General features: G+C 34.7%; 1 protein-coding gene across 4 annotated transcripts in view; it reads left to right on the top strand.

Moving 5' to 3' along the window:
- The window catches only part of LOC106066304 (hypoxia-inducible factor 1-alpha-like), a 66,480-nt gene extending 50,067 nt beyond the window's left edge, over positions 1 to 16,413 (top strand). For all 4 annotated transcript variants that reach the window (XM_056023255.1, XM_056023257.1, XM_056023258.1 and 1 more), the window contains 12 exons: positions 980 to 1,125; positions 2,163 to 2,360; positions 3,187 to 3,389; positions 4,298 to 4,404; positions 5,593 to 5,740; positions 7,027 to 7,286; positions 8,578 to 8,667; positions 9,078 to 9,193; positions 10,215 to 10,438; positions 11,781 to 12,043; positions 12,761 to 12,882; positions 13,988 to 16,413. In XM_056023255.1, coding sequence (XP_055879230.1) covers positions 980 to 1,125; positions 2,163 to 2,360; positions 3,187 to 3,389; positions 4,298 to 4,404; positions 5,593 to 5,740; positions 7,027 to 7,286; positions 8,578 to 8,667; positions 9,078 to 9,193; positions 10,215 to 10,438; positions 11,781 to 12,043; positions 12,761 to 12,882; positions 13,988 to 14,137 — 2,027 coding nt within the window. In that variant the 3' untranslated portion in view covers positions 14,138 to 16,413. The remainder of the gene's footprint in view (positions 1 to 979; positions 1,126 to 2,162; positions 2,361 to 3,186; positions 3,390 to 4,297; positions 4,405 to 5,592; positions 5,741 to 7,026; positions 7,287 to 8,577; positions 8,668 to 9,077; positions 9,194 to 10,214; positions 10,439 to 11,780; positions 12,044 to 12,760; positions 12,883 to 13,987) is intronic.
- The last annotated feature ends 135 nt before the right edge of the window (positions 16,414 to 16,548 follow it).

Below are 16,548 nucleotides of genomic sequence, written 5' to 3'. Positions count from 1 at the left end.
TTACAACGTTGGTAATGGCTTCCAGTTTCAGTGTATCCTATTTAATAAGGTTAAGCATAAAGATTAACTTCGTCTGAGGCTGAGGTGAAATTTTAAAGAAAACTATTTTCTTGAAGTTAAAAAAAAAAATAAAGCTTTAAAGCAAAAACACCTCAAGGGAGGTGAAACACTCCTGAAGAACATTTTAAAAACTATTGCAGTGCTATGAAACCCAGTTTTATATCTTGATAACTAAGATGATTACAAACAAAACTGCTGTCATAGGCTGGTGTAGGAATAAGCAAAGGCATTATATATGCACTCCTTATGTCAGGAAGGGAATATAGTGGCTCCCAGGTCACCCTACTTTCTTGCTGCTGCTCTTCATGACTCTCAAGCATGGGGTCTCAGGACCTCAGTACACAGGCCTCTGTACATAGGCCTCAGTACACAGACCTCAGTACACAAGCCTCAGTACATAGGCCAGCTTAATATGATTTTACATTTTATTGCTCTTAAAGTAGAATGTATACATGTTGCAAATACTTGCATTCATACTGGCAGCTACCATATTTATTTCACCAATTGTCTCTCATTTAAACAAATTTTGTTCTCTAAAATGCTCATAGAATAGGACATACTATATTTATTATTTCACCACTTAGCTTTACAATTTCTAAAGTACTTAGTAGGGCCTCTGCAGTGAGTATGCCATAGGCAAGAAAGGTGTGCTTGGGAATGGCAATTATAAAGTGCATTTTATTGTTTTAAAACAAATGATAGCTAGAAGAACACTAGAGTGTTTCCAAAAATCCTAGTTAAATGGAATTTAATTGGTTAATCCTAATATTGAGCTCCATTTGTTGGTGGCAACTTGAACTGGGTGGATGCATGGTCATGTGAAATGCTAGACTAATCCTTCAAGTTCAGAAGTGAAGACAAATGTCTATAGATTGCTTTTATTGGCTTCCATTCATTAGCAGTTTCTTTTTGTTTTCAGAGGCTAAAAACTGTAAAAATGCTAAGGGAGAGAAGCTGGACCACTTGTGCCAAAAAGCTTTGGAAGGATTTGCCTTTATCCTGTCCCCTGAGGGCGACATAGTGTACCTGACAGAGAATGTGACTAAATATCTGGGCCTCCAGCAGGTACTTCTTGACCATTTTGTCCTTTGTAGATTAGTCAGCTGGCTCAACCTCCAGGACAACCTACACTGTATATATAATTATTGGACAGGAACCAAGTAGCAAATGTATTTGATAGTTCTTATCATGACCACTATCAAAAGTTCCACTAAGTACATGTCATTGGCTGAGGACCACCTATCATTACTGGACTAGAACCAACAAATCTTAGTGTAATTTTGATCTCTTTTCCTTAAATTTCCTACTTTTTATTTTTGTTATTATTGACCTTGATCATGTTACAAGTCAATCTATTCATTGGATTTGATAGTTCAAACAAATCAACATTTCATGTATATTGTTTTTTTTATATCTGCTGACAAGATGAAGACTCTTGTTGTAGCATGACAGTGCCACACTTTGGTGCATGTGTGTTAAGTTTATCTCACAAGTACCATTTAGATATCCAATCCTCTACTAATCTGCCAGGTCCATTTAGAACCAGTGATTCAAACATTTTCTCCATTCTCTCAAAACCAGACAGAATTTTTTTCTTACCATTTTTTTGTTCTTGCTTTTCTACTTTGAAAAACTTGGCTGTGTGAGATTTAGCTCTTGAGGGAAAATGACCCTTGAAGGATTATGGGCATGATATGGCCTAAATTGTGCTGATGTGCCAAAAATATCAAATTTCAAAATATCTTCTTTGAAATGATTGTTGTCCATCATCAAATGTCTACAGATTGTTGCTAGAAAATTAAGTTTGCTAATTAACTCTTAGACACTCTGCTGCTTTACAATTACTGCTGACAGAAAAAAAATATTGCTTGTCTAATGAAACAAAATTAAAAAGAAAGTAATTTAGATTAGTGACTCTCATAAGCAAGACATTGTAGTGCTGCTATTTTGTTTGATGTAGACTTAGAAACATTTTGTCAAATAAAAATAGTTAAAAGCTGCTTTTATCCAATCAGGATTTTGAACCCAGACATATGACCTACTTCTGAAAAAAATATCTTTGTTAGATATCTCTATGTTGAATGTTGTTTACTCCATGGCAGATTGAGTTAATGGGTCAGAGTGTTTACGAGTTCACTCACCCGTGTGACCATGATGAGATCAAAGAGATACTCACCAACAAGCAAGCCTCTCAGCAAAAGAGCTCTTCTCAACCTGAAAACAAGATATTCTTTCTGCGGATGAAATGCACTCTCACAGCCAAAGGCCGAAATGTCAACTTGAAGTCTGCAACTTTCAAGGTCGGTACCTGTCATAAAGTCATTATTACCCTGCCCCTTCAACTCACCCATCTCAGCTCATCTTTGCATTTGGTCCTATTTTACAGTAGTGAGAAATGTCTAAAAACCATGATCATTAGTTTAAAAGTGCATATCCTTAATGCTAAGGAAATGTGGAATTCAAATATTTTTCTTAACATTTGTCTAAAGCTCAAATTAATTGCACAGAAATATGGATTTTTTATTTTTTTTTGCTAACTGACTTGTTCAAAGGTGTGTATGTGAAAAGGGGGGAAGAAGCGGGTAATTGTTAACATTTTTTAGTGCCAATAAAAATATATCGACATTTTCATGATTCATTTGATCTTGGCCTAATATTGCACCTTGAAAATGATAAAATATGTCTTTTTCAAAACTATAAAAGAATTGGAGATTTTTCATTGAAGTACTAGATGTAGTGAGGCGCAGTGACAGAGTGTTAAAGCGCTTGGCTTCTGACACAGGGTTCGAATCATGGGATTTTTTATTTCGGGTTCTTCAGGAGCCTCGGTCCACCCAGCTCTAATGGGTGCCTGACATTAGTTGGGGAAAAGTAAAAGCGGTTGGTCGTTGTGCGGGCCACATAACACCCTCGTTAACCGTAGGCCACAAAACCAGATGACCTTTACATCATCTTCCCTATAGACCACAAGGTCTGACAAGGGAACCTTTTAACTGTTACTAGATACGTAACCATAACTGAATGATGAAAACTACAGAATACTGTCTCCAATTAACATCCATGGAATAGGTTTAATTTTTCTTTATGGCTTGAGTTTAAATCTCTCTTGTGACTTTCTCCTTGTAGGTTATGAGATGTACTGGACGTTTGGTCACTAAAGAGGCAGACATTGTTGACCTGACCCTGGAGAACTCCTGTCCTGCTGTCCCTTACCTGGTAGGCATTGCCGAGCCCATCCCCCACCCAGTGAACATAGAGGTCCCCCTGGACAGCAAGACTTTCCTGTCTAAGCACAGTATGGACATGCACTTCACATTTTGTGATGAAAGGTTAGTAGGTGTGAGTTCAAGTCCGAGTTTTGTTCAGGTGTGAGGTCAAGGCATGCCCATAATTTCACAAAAGTATTGATTCAATTTGTGTACATACACCAAAATATTACTCTAAAGAGAAAAAAAAAAAATAAAAAAAATTTACAAATGATTCTGACTCATTCAATAGTTTGGAATGGTTATTAGTTCCTAGTTTTATTTATCAGAAGTTGATAAAAATTAATTAATAAAACCTTTTTGCTTGAGAGATTTCAAAGGCTGAGATCCAGAAAATAATATTTAGAATGAAAAGAAAAAAACTAACAAAATAATTTTCAATCAATAACAGCGTGGATAGACAGTTGAATGGGTTTTTTTTAAACAGGAGATAGTAATCACACACAAAATGCTTTAAAAAGGTTTTGACTTTTGGTGTTGTTTTTTTTATCTAAAAAATATAGATTTATGTATTCTTATTGTTTTCGGCCTATTTCTATTCCATCTACCTATTCCATTACTTGTATGATTTTTAGGTGCTTTACACATATAATAGGCTACTTGCTTACTCAACTTAAAATTGTTCATTTGTTTTTTAATGAAATTTAATTTTTTTTTTTTTTATTTGATTTTTTTTTTTTTGAAGAAAAAAACAACACATTTCAATAAATATGTATTTTTAGCCCTGCATGATAACATAACTTATCTAGACAACCTTAAAACGTGGTTGAATGTCATCCGAAGTTTCATATATTAAGAGTAGTTGGCATTTCTTATTATATATGTTTATACAATTTCTATGGTTCATGGCAGAAGATGATTAAATAGATTTCTGTGCCTATTTGAACTTTGGTTGCTATGCCATCATGTCTGGTAGCAGACAAGATAAAAGGTGGGGATGTACCTTTTATAAATTTGACCTACGCTTTCAGAATTGAAGAGTTGGCAGGCTATAACAGTGATGAGATGATTGGCCAATCAATGTATGACTTCCATCATGCACTGGATTCTGATGTCATTGACAAAGCTTTCAAAGATTGTAAGTTTTTTGGGGTTGTTTTTTTTTTTTTGTCATCTACTAGTTTAAAGTGTCAACTACATGAATAACTTTTGTTATGATACCCCAGCTTTGTTGCTTGAATTACTTTGTACATTTTATGTTCATTGAATGAAACTTGAGAAGTAATTGAACTAGTATACCTTTACCTGTGAGGTTCATTGGAACTAGATGTAAATACTGCAAGGAACATTGTGACTGCTGCCTGCCTCAAGTCTGAAGAAAGCTTGAGACACAAGTCTCTTTGATCTTCAGTCTATATTTTCTTTAACTCTTATGGGCACTGGATATTGGTTGGCTAAAGCAAAATTTGATCCGTTGTTTGCTGCCGGGTGATATCAACAACTCTTTGCCATGGAAACATGGACATCTTTACACCTAAAACATTTAGACATCTTTACACTAAAACACATGCATCTTTACACCTAAAGCACATACATCTTTACACCTGAAACATTTAGACATCTTTACACCTAAAAATGTATATTTAATTGAGACTCATTTTGCAAAATGAAACAATATCAGGCTCGTTGGGGTTTTTATGCAATTTGTCTTCTCATCAATTAAGGAATTCTTTTTTTTATTTTTTTTGCACCAATTCAATTACCTTTTCCTTGTTAAGAGTATATTTCTCTAACCTCATTATGATTAGCAAAAATAAAAAAAAAAACAAAAACTTTTGTCCAGTTCTTATCTGGCTTCTGTTGGAAACATTACAAGTTCCTTTGGTTGAGAAATCTGGTGGTTGCTGTTGGGATTCATTTAAACACATGGACATTGATTGAGTTTGTTCTAGAACTAGGGCTCCAGTCACATTTGTTGGCACACATTACCTATATATTACATATGTATTATTTTTAAATACATTTTTTTTTTTTTCATATTTTAGTGGGCTTTTCTTTTTTTGTTCAACTTTACATGATAACAGTATGATGTGAAAATAGGTTGTTTTTTTTAAGACTGTGAATGAAGCTTTAAGTAAAATATATAAAACATTTTGTGCAAGTTGTTTTGCTTTTTTGGAGGTAAAAACAACAAACTAATGGGTAATGTTTAAGAAAGATAACTCTATATAACCTGCTCATTTGTTGTTGTTTTTTAAGGAAAAGAGAACTCTTTATTTACAAGTCTCGCTAAGCTAACAATAAATGAGTTGTTTTCTCTTTCTAGTATTTGCCAAGGGTCAAACAATGACTGGAGCATACAGGTTTCTAGCCAAAGAGGGTGGCTATATATGGGTTATCACCCAGGCAACCATCATCAATAACAGTAGGACACAGAAGCCCCAGTGGGTTGTGTGTGTGCACTATGTCCTAAGGTAAGCAGAAGAGTGAGGTTTTTTGTGGTATTGGAATTCATGAAGTTAGGGTCAAGCTGGAGAGTGTATGGTCAGTGGTAAAACAATTCACATTTAAAATGAATGAACCATATTGTTAGGAACCTGACCTACAGTCACTTGGATGCTGTACAAATATCATCATCCACTTACATTATTTGAATTTTAATTAGGAAGTTCTAATGGAAAAAGTTCACTTTCACCTATCCCTTTGTTGGACAGTTGTGGCACCACACAAGATTTGTCAATTGTTTTTCTCCATTACTCGCTGTCTTTTGCTTTGGATAGAACCTACCTCTTTCAATGGCAGGCCTGTCCATTTTTTTTATTTTGTCTTCCCATCTGCCTCTTTTTCTTTTTCCTGGTACTGTTCCCTGAAGGTAGACTCTCTGCGAGCCCTGAGGACATTGTAATATGGTCATAGAATTTTAATTAGTGTTTTTTTAACAGTAGTTAGCAGGTCATCATGGGGTCCAATGGCTGTAATAACCATGTCTCTAATCTGTTTTTTGTGATTCTGTCTTTAAATGTAATACCTCCGATCTTTCTTAAGCATCTCAATTCCATTGCTAGGATCGTTCTCTTTTGTTCTGCTGTCAATGTCCAAGACTGGCAAGCATATAAGAATGTGGCCATGACCAGGGAGCGCATCAGTCTGATTTTGGATAAAGTTATCAATTCCAATTTGTATATCTTGGACTGATTTTTAGAGTAGTGGATCCCAACCCCTTGAATTAGGGCCCAGTTAGATCAAGCCTCCAACAGGATCTCTTAGATTGTGGCACTATTGTTTCTAGTCAGAGGCTTTCTTATGATGTATTCATATAATAGGTTGCATAAGTTTTATGATATAGTTCTTGATCTACTTTTTAGTAAACTACTGATTTAGAGGTGGTCAATAATGAGTAGTCAAGCAGAGTTTTAAAGCCATCAACATACATAGGATGTTTTGTTGCCAGTGATTTCTCTCAAGGATATACATTAAGTTCTAGATAACCTCAATCCAGATTATCTTGTGCCAGGCCCTGCTTTGTTTGATAATAACTCCACCAATCTTGATAGAAGAACATCAAATAAGGTCTTACATTAGAGCATGAATTCAACATAACCTCTTTCAATGATACTTAAGGTTAAGTGTTAGTGTTCTTGAAGCTGATTTTTTATTATTATATTATTTGATCCTATTACAATAACAATGAAACACATATTTCATTTCTCATGCGTCAGCCTCCAAACCCACCTAATTATCCACACTTGTGAAATTTCAGTTGTATAGAAGAGAAAGGGGCTATCCTGTCCCATGTACAACACAACTCTGAAGCCAAGGCCAAGCAGGCTGATGTACTTCCAGCAAAACTGGAACTGACCCCTGAGAACATGTTCATGCCACAAAAAGTAGAACTTAGTACTGAGAACATTTTCATGCCACCCAAAGTGGAGCTGAGTACTGAGAACATTTTCATCCCTAAGACTAAAGAAATGGACACAGGCTACTTTATTCCTCCAGAACTGAAAAGCACAATGACCTGTAAGTAATGACCTGCTTGCTTGACAAGCAACTACTAAACTTAAATACTGTTGTGCCTGTTTAATACTCTATCTTCAGTATTTGTGATCTATTGTTCAACCTAGTCATTCACATGATAGAACTGGCTTTGTGAGTCTTCATCTTTGTTTTATTTCTGACTTTGACTTAAAAGATTTGTTAAAAGAGTCTTTAAAGTTCATTAAATTTTGTACTTGTAATTTGTCCTAGATTCTCTTGAGTCTCTGCTTTTGTTATTCAATAAATAATCTTCTTTGTAAATATAAACATGCCAAGTCAATTATTGTAAGTCTTAGAAGCTAAGAGACACTGTATCATCTCAAGGATCCAAACACAAAGGGAGGAGCTGACATATCTAATGGAATGGCCCCATGGAGAAAGACTGTGAAAGTGCATTGCAGCTGGTGATCTCTCAGAGAGCTGCAGAGCAGAAAGAGGAGTATTAGAGATAGCAAATATCATGCTTCAACCACCCAAGCATGCCGAACAGCCAGATTGTCTTCTTTCCTGAGGCAGTCTGTTAGGCCTGAAAAACAATGATGCTTCCTATAATAGACTTGTCAGGGCAGCTCTTGTAACACTCTACAGCAAGGCAAGTGTTCTTCAATGGATGGATACCTGCAAACATTAAAATAGAAGGCAATGAAAAAGCAGACACATTGGCCAAAAATGGGAGAATGACTAAACCACCAAAAATGTTACTCTCTACCCAAAAGAAATGAAGAAAAACTAGAGAGTGTCAAGAGACTTTATAGAGAACAAACAAGAAATGGAGACATCTCAGCCAGATTTCAAGAAACACCATGCCTATTACAAGCTGTTCCAATATGATACATACATACAATATTTCAACTCAAAACAGATTGAGTCAACACATGTTCCAGAAGCTAAAAACAAGACTAGTGAAATTCACCTTTGTGGAGCGTCACCAGAGAATGCTTAACCTGTTCTTCAAAGCTGCATACTCTATTGTGAGGCCCAAAGAAGACGCTGGCCCAAAAACATCCCTATAGAAAAAACACTAAATGGAGAGCTGTCACATCTGGACACCACTGCGCAGTTATCCCAGATATAGAACTACTCATCTGAACATAAGAATGAGAACAATAAGAAGACATGTTATCACTATATGTTGTGCCTCTGGGGTGTATAGCATTATTTGAAATTTGGAAATTATATTGTTCATTTAATATTTTTTTTTAGGACATGAATTTCAAGATTTGAATGCTATGTGCAACAAGCTAACTCTCATACTTTGTCTTTTACACTTTAGTTATCAATGATGAACCTGAAGATCTGTCCTACTTGGCACCCAATCCTGGAGATGAGAGTGTTCCACTTATATTTACTTATGGACGGGATGGTTAGTATTAAGTAGTAATGATGCATTCATTTAGTCATTCATGTTTATAACAGATTTCATTCTTGAGTTGCTAGTTTTCCTGGCTGATTATTGCTTGAATATTACGAAGATATACCTGTGTTGTATATGGCAGATATTCATTTTTTAATGACTCATGGTATTTACTTTATCAACCAAATAATCTGTGACATTTCTGAATTTCAGAAAATCCAGTCTGTGATATTTCTAAATGTGACTAATGCAATTATGACTTAAGCCAGTGTCTTAAATTCTTTTTTGATTACAAAGGCAATTTTGACTTAAGCCAGTGTCATGGATTCACAAATGCAATTATGCCTAATTCTAGTATTGGTTGTGTAGGAAAACATTGGCTCTCTTTCATATCACTCATTTATTTGTTTTTATTTCAGTATTGCTCTCCCCTGCACCAGTTTTAAAGAAGGAGCCAAGAACTTCAACCCCTGACCTTTGCTACAGGAAAGATGCATCTCCTGCCTCTCTGATGTCCTCCACATCCTCATCACGGGTGAGTCTGTGACAACAAACCAGAGAGAAGATAAAAAGTACTTATAGACTGACATGTATATATAATGTGTTTGTTTTTGTTTGTTTACCCATTAGCCTGCGTATATTTCTTTTTTGTTTTAAGAGTGTATCTATTTATAGGTTTGCAGTCTAGAATTTTAAAATCCTGAGCCTGATAAACCTTAAAGTATTCAGTTCACTAAATGACTTTTTGTGACTTAGTTCCATATGGTAATGACATTTAGTTCCATACAGTAATGACACTTAATTCCTTACAGTATTGACATTTAGTTCCATACAGTAATGACACTTAGTTCCATACAGTAATGACACTTAGTTCCATACAGTAATGACACTTAGTTCCATACAGTAATGACACTTAGTTCCATACAGTAATGGCACTTAGTTCCATACAGTAATGACACTTAGTTCCATACAGTAATGACACTTAGTTCCATACAGTAATGACACTTAGTTCCATACAGTAATGACACTTAGTTCCATACAGTAATGACACTTAGTTCCATACAGTAATGACACTTAGTTCCATACAGTAATGACAGTTCCATACAGTAATGACACTTAGTTCCATACAGTAATGACACTTAGTTCCATACAGTAATGACACTTAGTTCCATACAGTAATGACACTTAGTTCCATACGGTAATATGACACTTAGTTAGTTTCATGCAGTAGTGACACATCTGACTCTTCTTTTTTTTCCCACAAACTGATAGTTTATTCATATTTTTCTAAGTTACCAAGTGTCTATAATTCAACCCAACTTAATGTTTCCAACAAATAGGCTAACATTTAAAGGAGGATAAGAAAAAAACAATTTTCTTAAACAAGGCATTAGGAGCTTGCCCTCAATTCCAAACTAATAAAACTTTTTTTTGACAAATAACATTCAAAGGCTCAAATTTGAGTTGTAACTGTGTCTGGCTTAGTCATTCTAGACCATACAAACAATAGCTGTCTCAACTTAACCAGTGGTTCGAATAAACTTGTATATATTTAGATCCCCAGCCCTAGTGACTATCTCAGTTTTGCTGTCCCTGGAGATGTAGAGGCCATGGATCAGTTCTTCCAGTCTATCAAGGCAGGGGACAATGACCAGGATGTAGAAGAGATAGACTTTGACATGAGGGCACCGTACATCCCTATGGATGCTGAGGAAGATCTAGGCCTGTTACCGCCTTCATCCAATGTTCTATTTAACCTGACATCAGACATCAACCCTGGGTAAGTGGTCAGATAAAGTCAGCAGTGTGCTGCCTTGATATTTAAATTATTAATTCTTTTTTATTTTAGAAATTTTACTCCAATGTTGAACACTTATTGTCATTAAAATTTAGCTATAGCACTATTTATTGTTGTTTAGAAGGATACTGTATAAATCAATGGTTTTTATTGAATTAATTGTTTCTCCTGCATCTTCTTATTCTCTGCACTTCTATTTGTACATCTGTCTAAAGCTATCCCATGAAACATTTTGTTCCAGTAGGTAGTGCACATCTCTAAATATACTAAAATTTTCTTTGCTGCTTATTAATTCACTCTGTGACTATTTGTTTTAAATGGGGTTAATATTGATCATCAGATATCTGAACCCACCTGTTCTCTCTCGCTAACAGACAACCAGTTGAGCTAGGAAGTCATTAGGACTATGCAAAACTCTTCTTGTAACATAACCATTTCACTTCACACCTTCACCTAACCCTTAATCTATATGACTGTTGAGGCATCATGCGATTGTGGGAAGCGTGGTTGAGAGGCTAAGTACGCTTGAACTTGGCTTGTCTTGACTACCTATGAAGGAAGCTCAAGGTTCGACACCCGACCTGAGCAGAGTTGTGTTTACTGAGCAACAGCACGGAAAACCTTCTCCCAGAAACCCCCTCCCACTGGTCCACAAATGAGATTGGACCATAGCGCTCTGAGCATGTTATAAGCATGAAAGTAGCGCTATATAAAAGCTATAAATATATATATATATATATATAAGATCTGTTGACTGTCTTTCTCTATTCTTCTCTTTTGTCTAGTCTAGGTTCTCTTTTAATGACAGGCCTGTCCATCCATCCTGTCTTTCATTCTTTTATGTCGTCTTTCTATTGCTTTTTCTATCTGCTTCTTCTTATCTTGGTACTGTTCCCTGAAGACTTTGTGATATGGCCATAGAGTTTTAGTTTGAGATTTTTTACAGTAGTTAGCAGGTCATTGTGTGGAGTTGGGGCTGAATTGCTGCATTAATCCTGTTTCTAATTTCTTTGTTGGTAATGCAGTCTTTGAATGTGAAACCTAGGATCTTTCAATAGCATCTCAATTCCATTGCTAGGATCCTCCTCTCTAATTCTTTAGTCAGCGTCCAAGATTCGCAAGCATTTAGCAATGTGGCCATGACAAGGGAGCGCATCAGTCTCATTTTTGTATCAAGTGCTATGTCTTTGTCTTTGAGATTGAGTTTTGCACTGATAACCAAAGCCTCCTATTCTCGATGAAACTTACTATGTCTGTATATCACTATGTCTGTATTTCAGTCTAATAGTTTAATGTTAATGAAATGTTTTATTGTATCTACCAGTTTGTTTGGACAAACAGAGTCGGTCTTTGAGCCCAAGCACTCCCTATTCGATGAAGTCCCACAGCCTCCAAAACAAAGTGTACGGGACATGTTGAGTGGTAGTACCACTGTGGCCAGTATAGAGCAACCACCTGATACTATGTACCTGCAGTTAAAAAGACCTCTGGACATGAACAGCCTTGAGAATGGTCCGCCGCGAAACAAGGTCTCAAGACTAGAGCCTGGTTCCCTGGTTGTCCAGACTGACAGCCTCCCTGTAACAGGTGGAAACTGTAATACTGTAGCATTACTTTTTTCTCTCTGAAATTTGTATTTATTCTTAAAACTTTTGAGATTGGATAAGATTGGTATCATGAGCTTTATCATCAGTGCATTTTTGTGTTACTTTTTTATATCACTTACTTCCTGTGGGATTAACAGTTTCATTCCATTAGCATGATTAATTACACACACCTCACACACATTATTATAGAAAGCATTACCAAAAACTAGTACAGAAACTACATTATATAGTGTAAAAAAAAAAAAAAAAGTAAAAATATTGTAACTATCGGGGGGGGAGGGGGCATACTTGCTAATAAAAATTTAAGTTTTAGTTATAAAAAAAATTTAGTTCTAAAACTAGAAATTTATAGGAAATTGTGTTGACCTATTTTCCAAGCTAAAAAAAAAATAAAGTCTTAAATCAGAGTACAGCAGGTTTGTGTTTACATTTACTATTAGACATTGTTTTCTTTAGACTTGACATTATTTGATGGCTTGGTCTCACAAAACTTGTTAAGTGAGTTGTTTCATAAAATGAGAGAGGAGGACATATATTTTTATACAGCGGGAAAGGAGAAATGAAAAGCTTAATTACATTATTCTTATTTGTACATTTACATCAAATAATCTTCCAGTGATCATTGTATATTGACTTTTTGTAAGCCTGGAAAATACTCTGGATAAATTGATCATGATGTTCCAATGTTGGTCCACAGGATCAGAGACGCGTCTAATCAATAAAGACAGTGTACTTTTGAACTTGTTACTACGAGGGGAAGACAGAGTGTATGGTTACAAAGTTAACAACATGAGTGGCAACAACAAAAATAATCATTTGGTAAGTGTTCAGAGGGCCAAGTGTTACATTGTGTCCATTGTTTAACTTAGTAGTGTCCATTGTTTAACTTAGTTGTGTCCATTGTTGGACTTAGTTGTGTCCATTGTTTAACTTGGTTGTGTCCATTATTTAACTTGGTTGTGTCCATTGTTTAACATAGTTGTGTCCATTGTTGGACTTAGTTGTGTCCATTGTTTAACTTGGTTGTGTCCATTATTTAACTTGGTTGTGTCCATTGTTTAACATATTTGTGTCCATTATTTAACTTAGTAGTGTCCATTGTTTAACATAGTTGTGTCCATTGTTGGACTTAGTTGTGTCCATTATTTAACTTGGTTGTGTCCATTGTTTAACTTAGTTGTGTTCATTGTTGGACTTAGTTGTGTCCATTGTTTAACTTGGTTGTGTCCATTATTTAACTTAGTAGTGTCCATTGTTTAACATAGTTATGTCCATTGTTGGACTTAGTTGTGTCCATTATTTAACTTGGTTGTGTCCATTATTTAACTTAGTAGTGTCCATTGTTTAACTTAGTTGTGTCCATTGTTGGACTTAGTTGTGTCCATTGTTTAACTTGGTTGTGTCCATTATTTAACTTAGTAGTGTCCATTGTTTAACATAGTTGTGTCCATTGTTGGACTTAGTTGTGTCCATTATTTAACTTGGTTGTGTCCATTGTTTAACATAGTTGTGTCCATTGTTGAACTTGGTTGTGTTCATTGTTAAACTTCAGCATTTTGTGTGCACACAAATGGTGCCCTGAAAGGATATATATTTAAATTTTGCATTGTGCTTGTCTTGATGGAAATTCAAAAATTAATATGGCAAAACTTTGTTTCTATTTGATGTTTTACAGTACACACTAAATTAAAATATATGCTTTTGCCTCAATAACTTTAACATGTCTATGGAGTCAATGGTCCAATAAAATGCACCCAAAACAAAGTGTTTTTTAACCCTATACTTTATTATACATGCAAGGATGTTTTTACTGATTTTTTCTTGCTTTGAAAAAGTATTTGATTTCTCTATTGACTAGATTTAGTTAAAACAAATGTGTTTTTTGGTTATTTTGTATTTTAAACTCATTTTTTTGATGTTTCAGGGTCTGCTACCAAACTTAACCAGTCACGACTGTGAGGTCAATGCCCCTATAGCGGCCAATCATCTTCTACAAGGAAGTGAACTTCTGCATGCCCTGGAGGCCCTCACTTCTTCAAAATTAGCTCCAAAAGTCATCCGCCCACACCTTTGAAATATTTTTTTTTATTTTGCTTCTCCTTCAATATAGAAAAGAAAGACTGCTTCCAGAGTTTTTTGTTTTTAGTGTTCACATTAGAACATGACAGAGGCAAGGGGGAAAACAAACAAACAAAGAGTTAAAATATAAATAAAGACATTCAGAGGCAGAGAGTTCAAGGACACTTCATTGACCCAGCAAGAGATGAGCTCAATGTTCCAGATTCAACATCCAAGACTTTTTTACATTCTCTGGCATGTATGCTGGAGGCCAGTTGTTATTGTTTGTTTTTTTTTAATTATTAGTTCTGAGGTTTATTTTTGCCAGACTTAGTTTAGAACTTATTTGCATTTTTTTTTTGTGTATTTCAAGGAAGAGATAGAAGTGTGGCTGGTTTGTAGAGATATTGTACTGGCCGATTGATTCAGCTACTGTAAACATAAGTGTTTGGTCTTCAATGGGTGCTGATTGCTAACATCATTCAGCTTAAAGAATTCAGCATAAAGAATTCAAAAGTTTTGTAAATCTTGAGTTGATTCAAACCAAAAGGGACTTGAGCAAAAGCTTTTCAGCTTTCTTTTTAGTTAGAGCTAGTCTAATGCTGTTGGAATGAAATAGTTGGTTATCATGAGAAATGCAACTTTTAGTTTGATTTTGGCACCAATTAATTGTCAGTGTAAATTAACAATACGAAATTTTGTGGAACGGAGATATGATACATAATACTTAAGTATAATATTTTTTTAAATAATTACCAGGAGAAAAATCTTCATTTCTTTGAAATGAAGAAAAAAATGCAAGCAAATAAATATTTAAATTAATTTAATATTTTAATTTTGTGAACCCATATACATTCTTACAATCATTTGCAAAGGTTAAGATAAAGCAGAATATTATTGAGATGCTATGGATTGGAATTTGTAAAATTTAAATCTATCAAAAGAAAGAATGCTTAAAACTTTTGAAGATAATGATGCAGTATTTAGCATGAAAAGAAAAGGTTAGGTTGACATCATGTCCAGTACTGAAAAAGTTAAGATTAGTATTTAGGGCAGCAATTAAAAAGCAAAGATGGGGGCAGTCTTATTGGGAAGTTGTTTTTTCTTTGTAAATCATTGTTTTATTTTAAAATTATTGTTTTACTTTTTGTTTAGTTTTGTCTTTTCTGAATTTTGTTGTGGCTTCCCCTTGAAAGGGGGAACAACTGATAGCAGCTTTATGTAACTCTCCAATGTTGAAGGCATGCTCTTTTTGTTATCTACTCTTGTACTCATGACATCACTCATTGTTGCTCCTCTTGTTCTCATGGACTTTTCTCCCAATGCTGCGTAGGTCTCTCACATTCTAGATCACTAGCATTTTCATCTTTTTTTTTTTATATTATCAGAAGCTTTAAAAAAAAATGCCAAAAAAAAAAATTAAAAAAGAAAATGTGAAAAAAAAAAAAGTAAAGAATATAAAAAAGAAATATAAAAAAAAAAGGAACACTATAAAATCCCTCACAAAATGGAAGAACAAAAGTTCTGCTTCTTCTGTAATGTGAAAACTACTTTTAACAAAATGCTTGTAAAAAAAAAAAATACTGGGTTAAACATTGTTTTCCCTTTTTTTTGTTTCTTGTTTTAACTGTTTGTGAGTAAGCCTAACCTATATATATTTTGTTTTGTTCTTTTTCAATGTGTCTGTAAACCTAACCTATATATTTTGTCTGTTTTCTTCATTCTCACAATAATAATTTGTAGGAGTTTTTAAAAAAGAAAAGGTATTTGGTGAGCTGCTTTCATTTCAAGAATGAATCAGATCTGAGCTTTCTATTATATACATCATACCTAGTGTTTCGATGTAGTGGTTTAGAATAACCCTATCAAATAGCAAGATGTTGTGTTTGTTTTTTTTTTAATTAAGGTCAATATTTTGTATCGAATAGTTTAATTAGCTGCACATAGAGTTACATTTCCATCACCTACGGCTAGACTAAGGCTATTTCATTTATATCTAGGGCACAGAATAAGTTAATCAAATGTATGCTTGTGTTCCGTTCATCTATAAGTGATTATTGACCATGTACTAGCATAGCCTCTTTTTTTTTAAAGAAGTTTTGGTAATTGGTGAGGCATCCTTAGCTTCTTCTGCCATGGCACTACTTCGGCATAAGCAATGTTGTTCCTAACCCTAAATAGTATTAGCTTGAACAGCATTAGACTATTGGTTCACCTCCATCAACGTAGCTAAGTACAGTAATCAGATCGTTCATACTGTTTGCAGTATATATAAATATATATATATATATATAATTAAATAATAAAAATAATTGCATGCATTATTGTTGTGTAAAAAAAAAAAAGTTTTTACATTTCCAACCGTCTGTGATTCAGTTTTTTGCTTCTTTATCTCTTTTCATTTGAGGTTTTCCTGGTTTTAGAAGC

The sequence above is a fragment of the Biomphalaria glabrata genome, chromosome 3 (genome assembly GCF_947242115.1).
Source record: "Biomphalaria glabrata chromosome 3, xgBioGlab47.1, whole genome shotgun sequence".
NCBI classification, from domain to species: Eukaryota; Metazoa; Mollusca; class Gastropoda; family Planorbidae; genus Biomphalaria; species Biomphalaria glabrata.
Note: the sequence above shows the minus strand (reverse complement) of the source record. Positions and strands in the feature narration are given on the sequence as shown.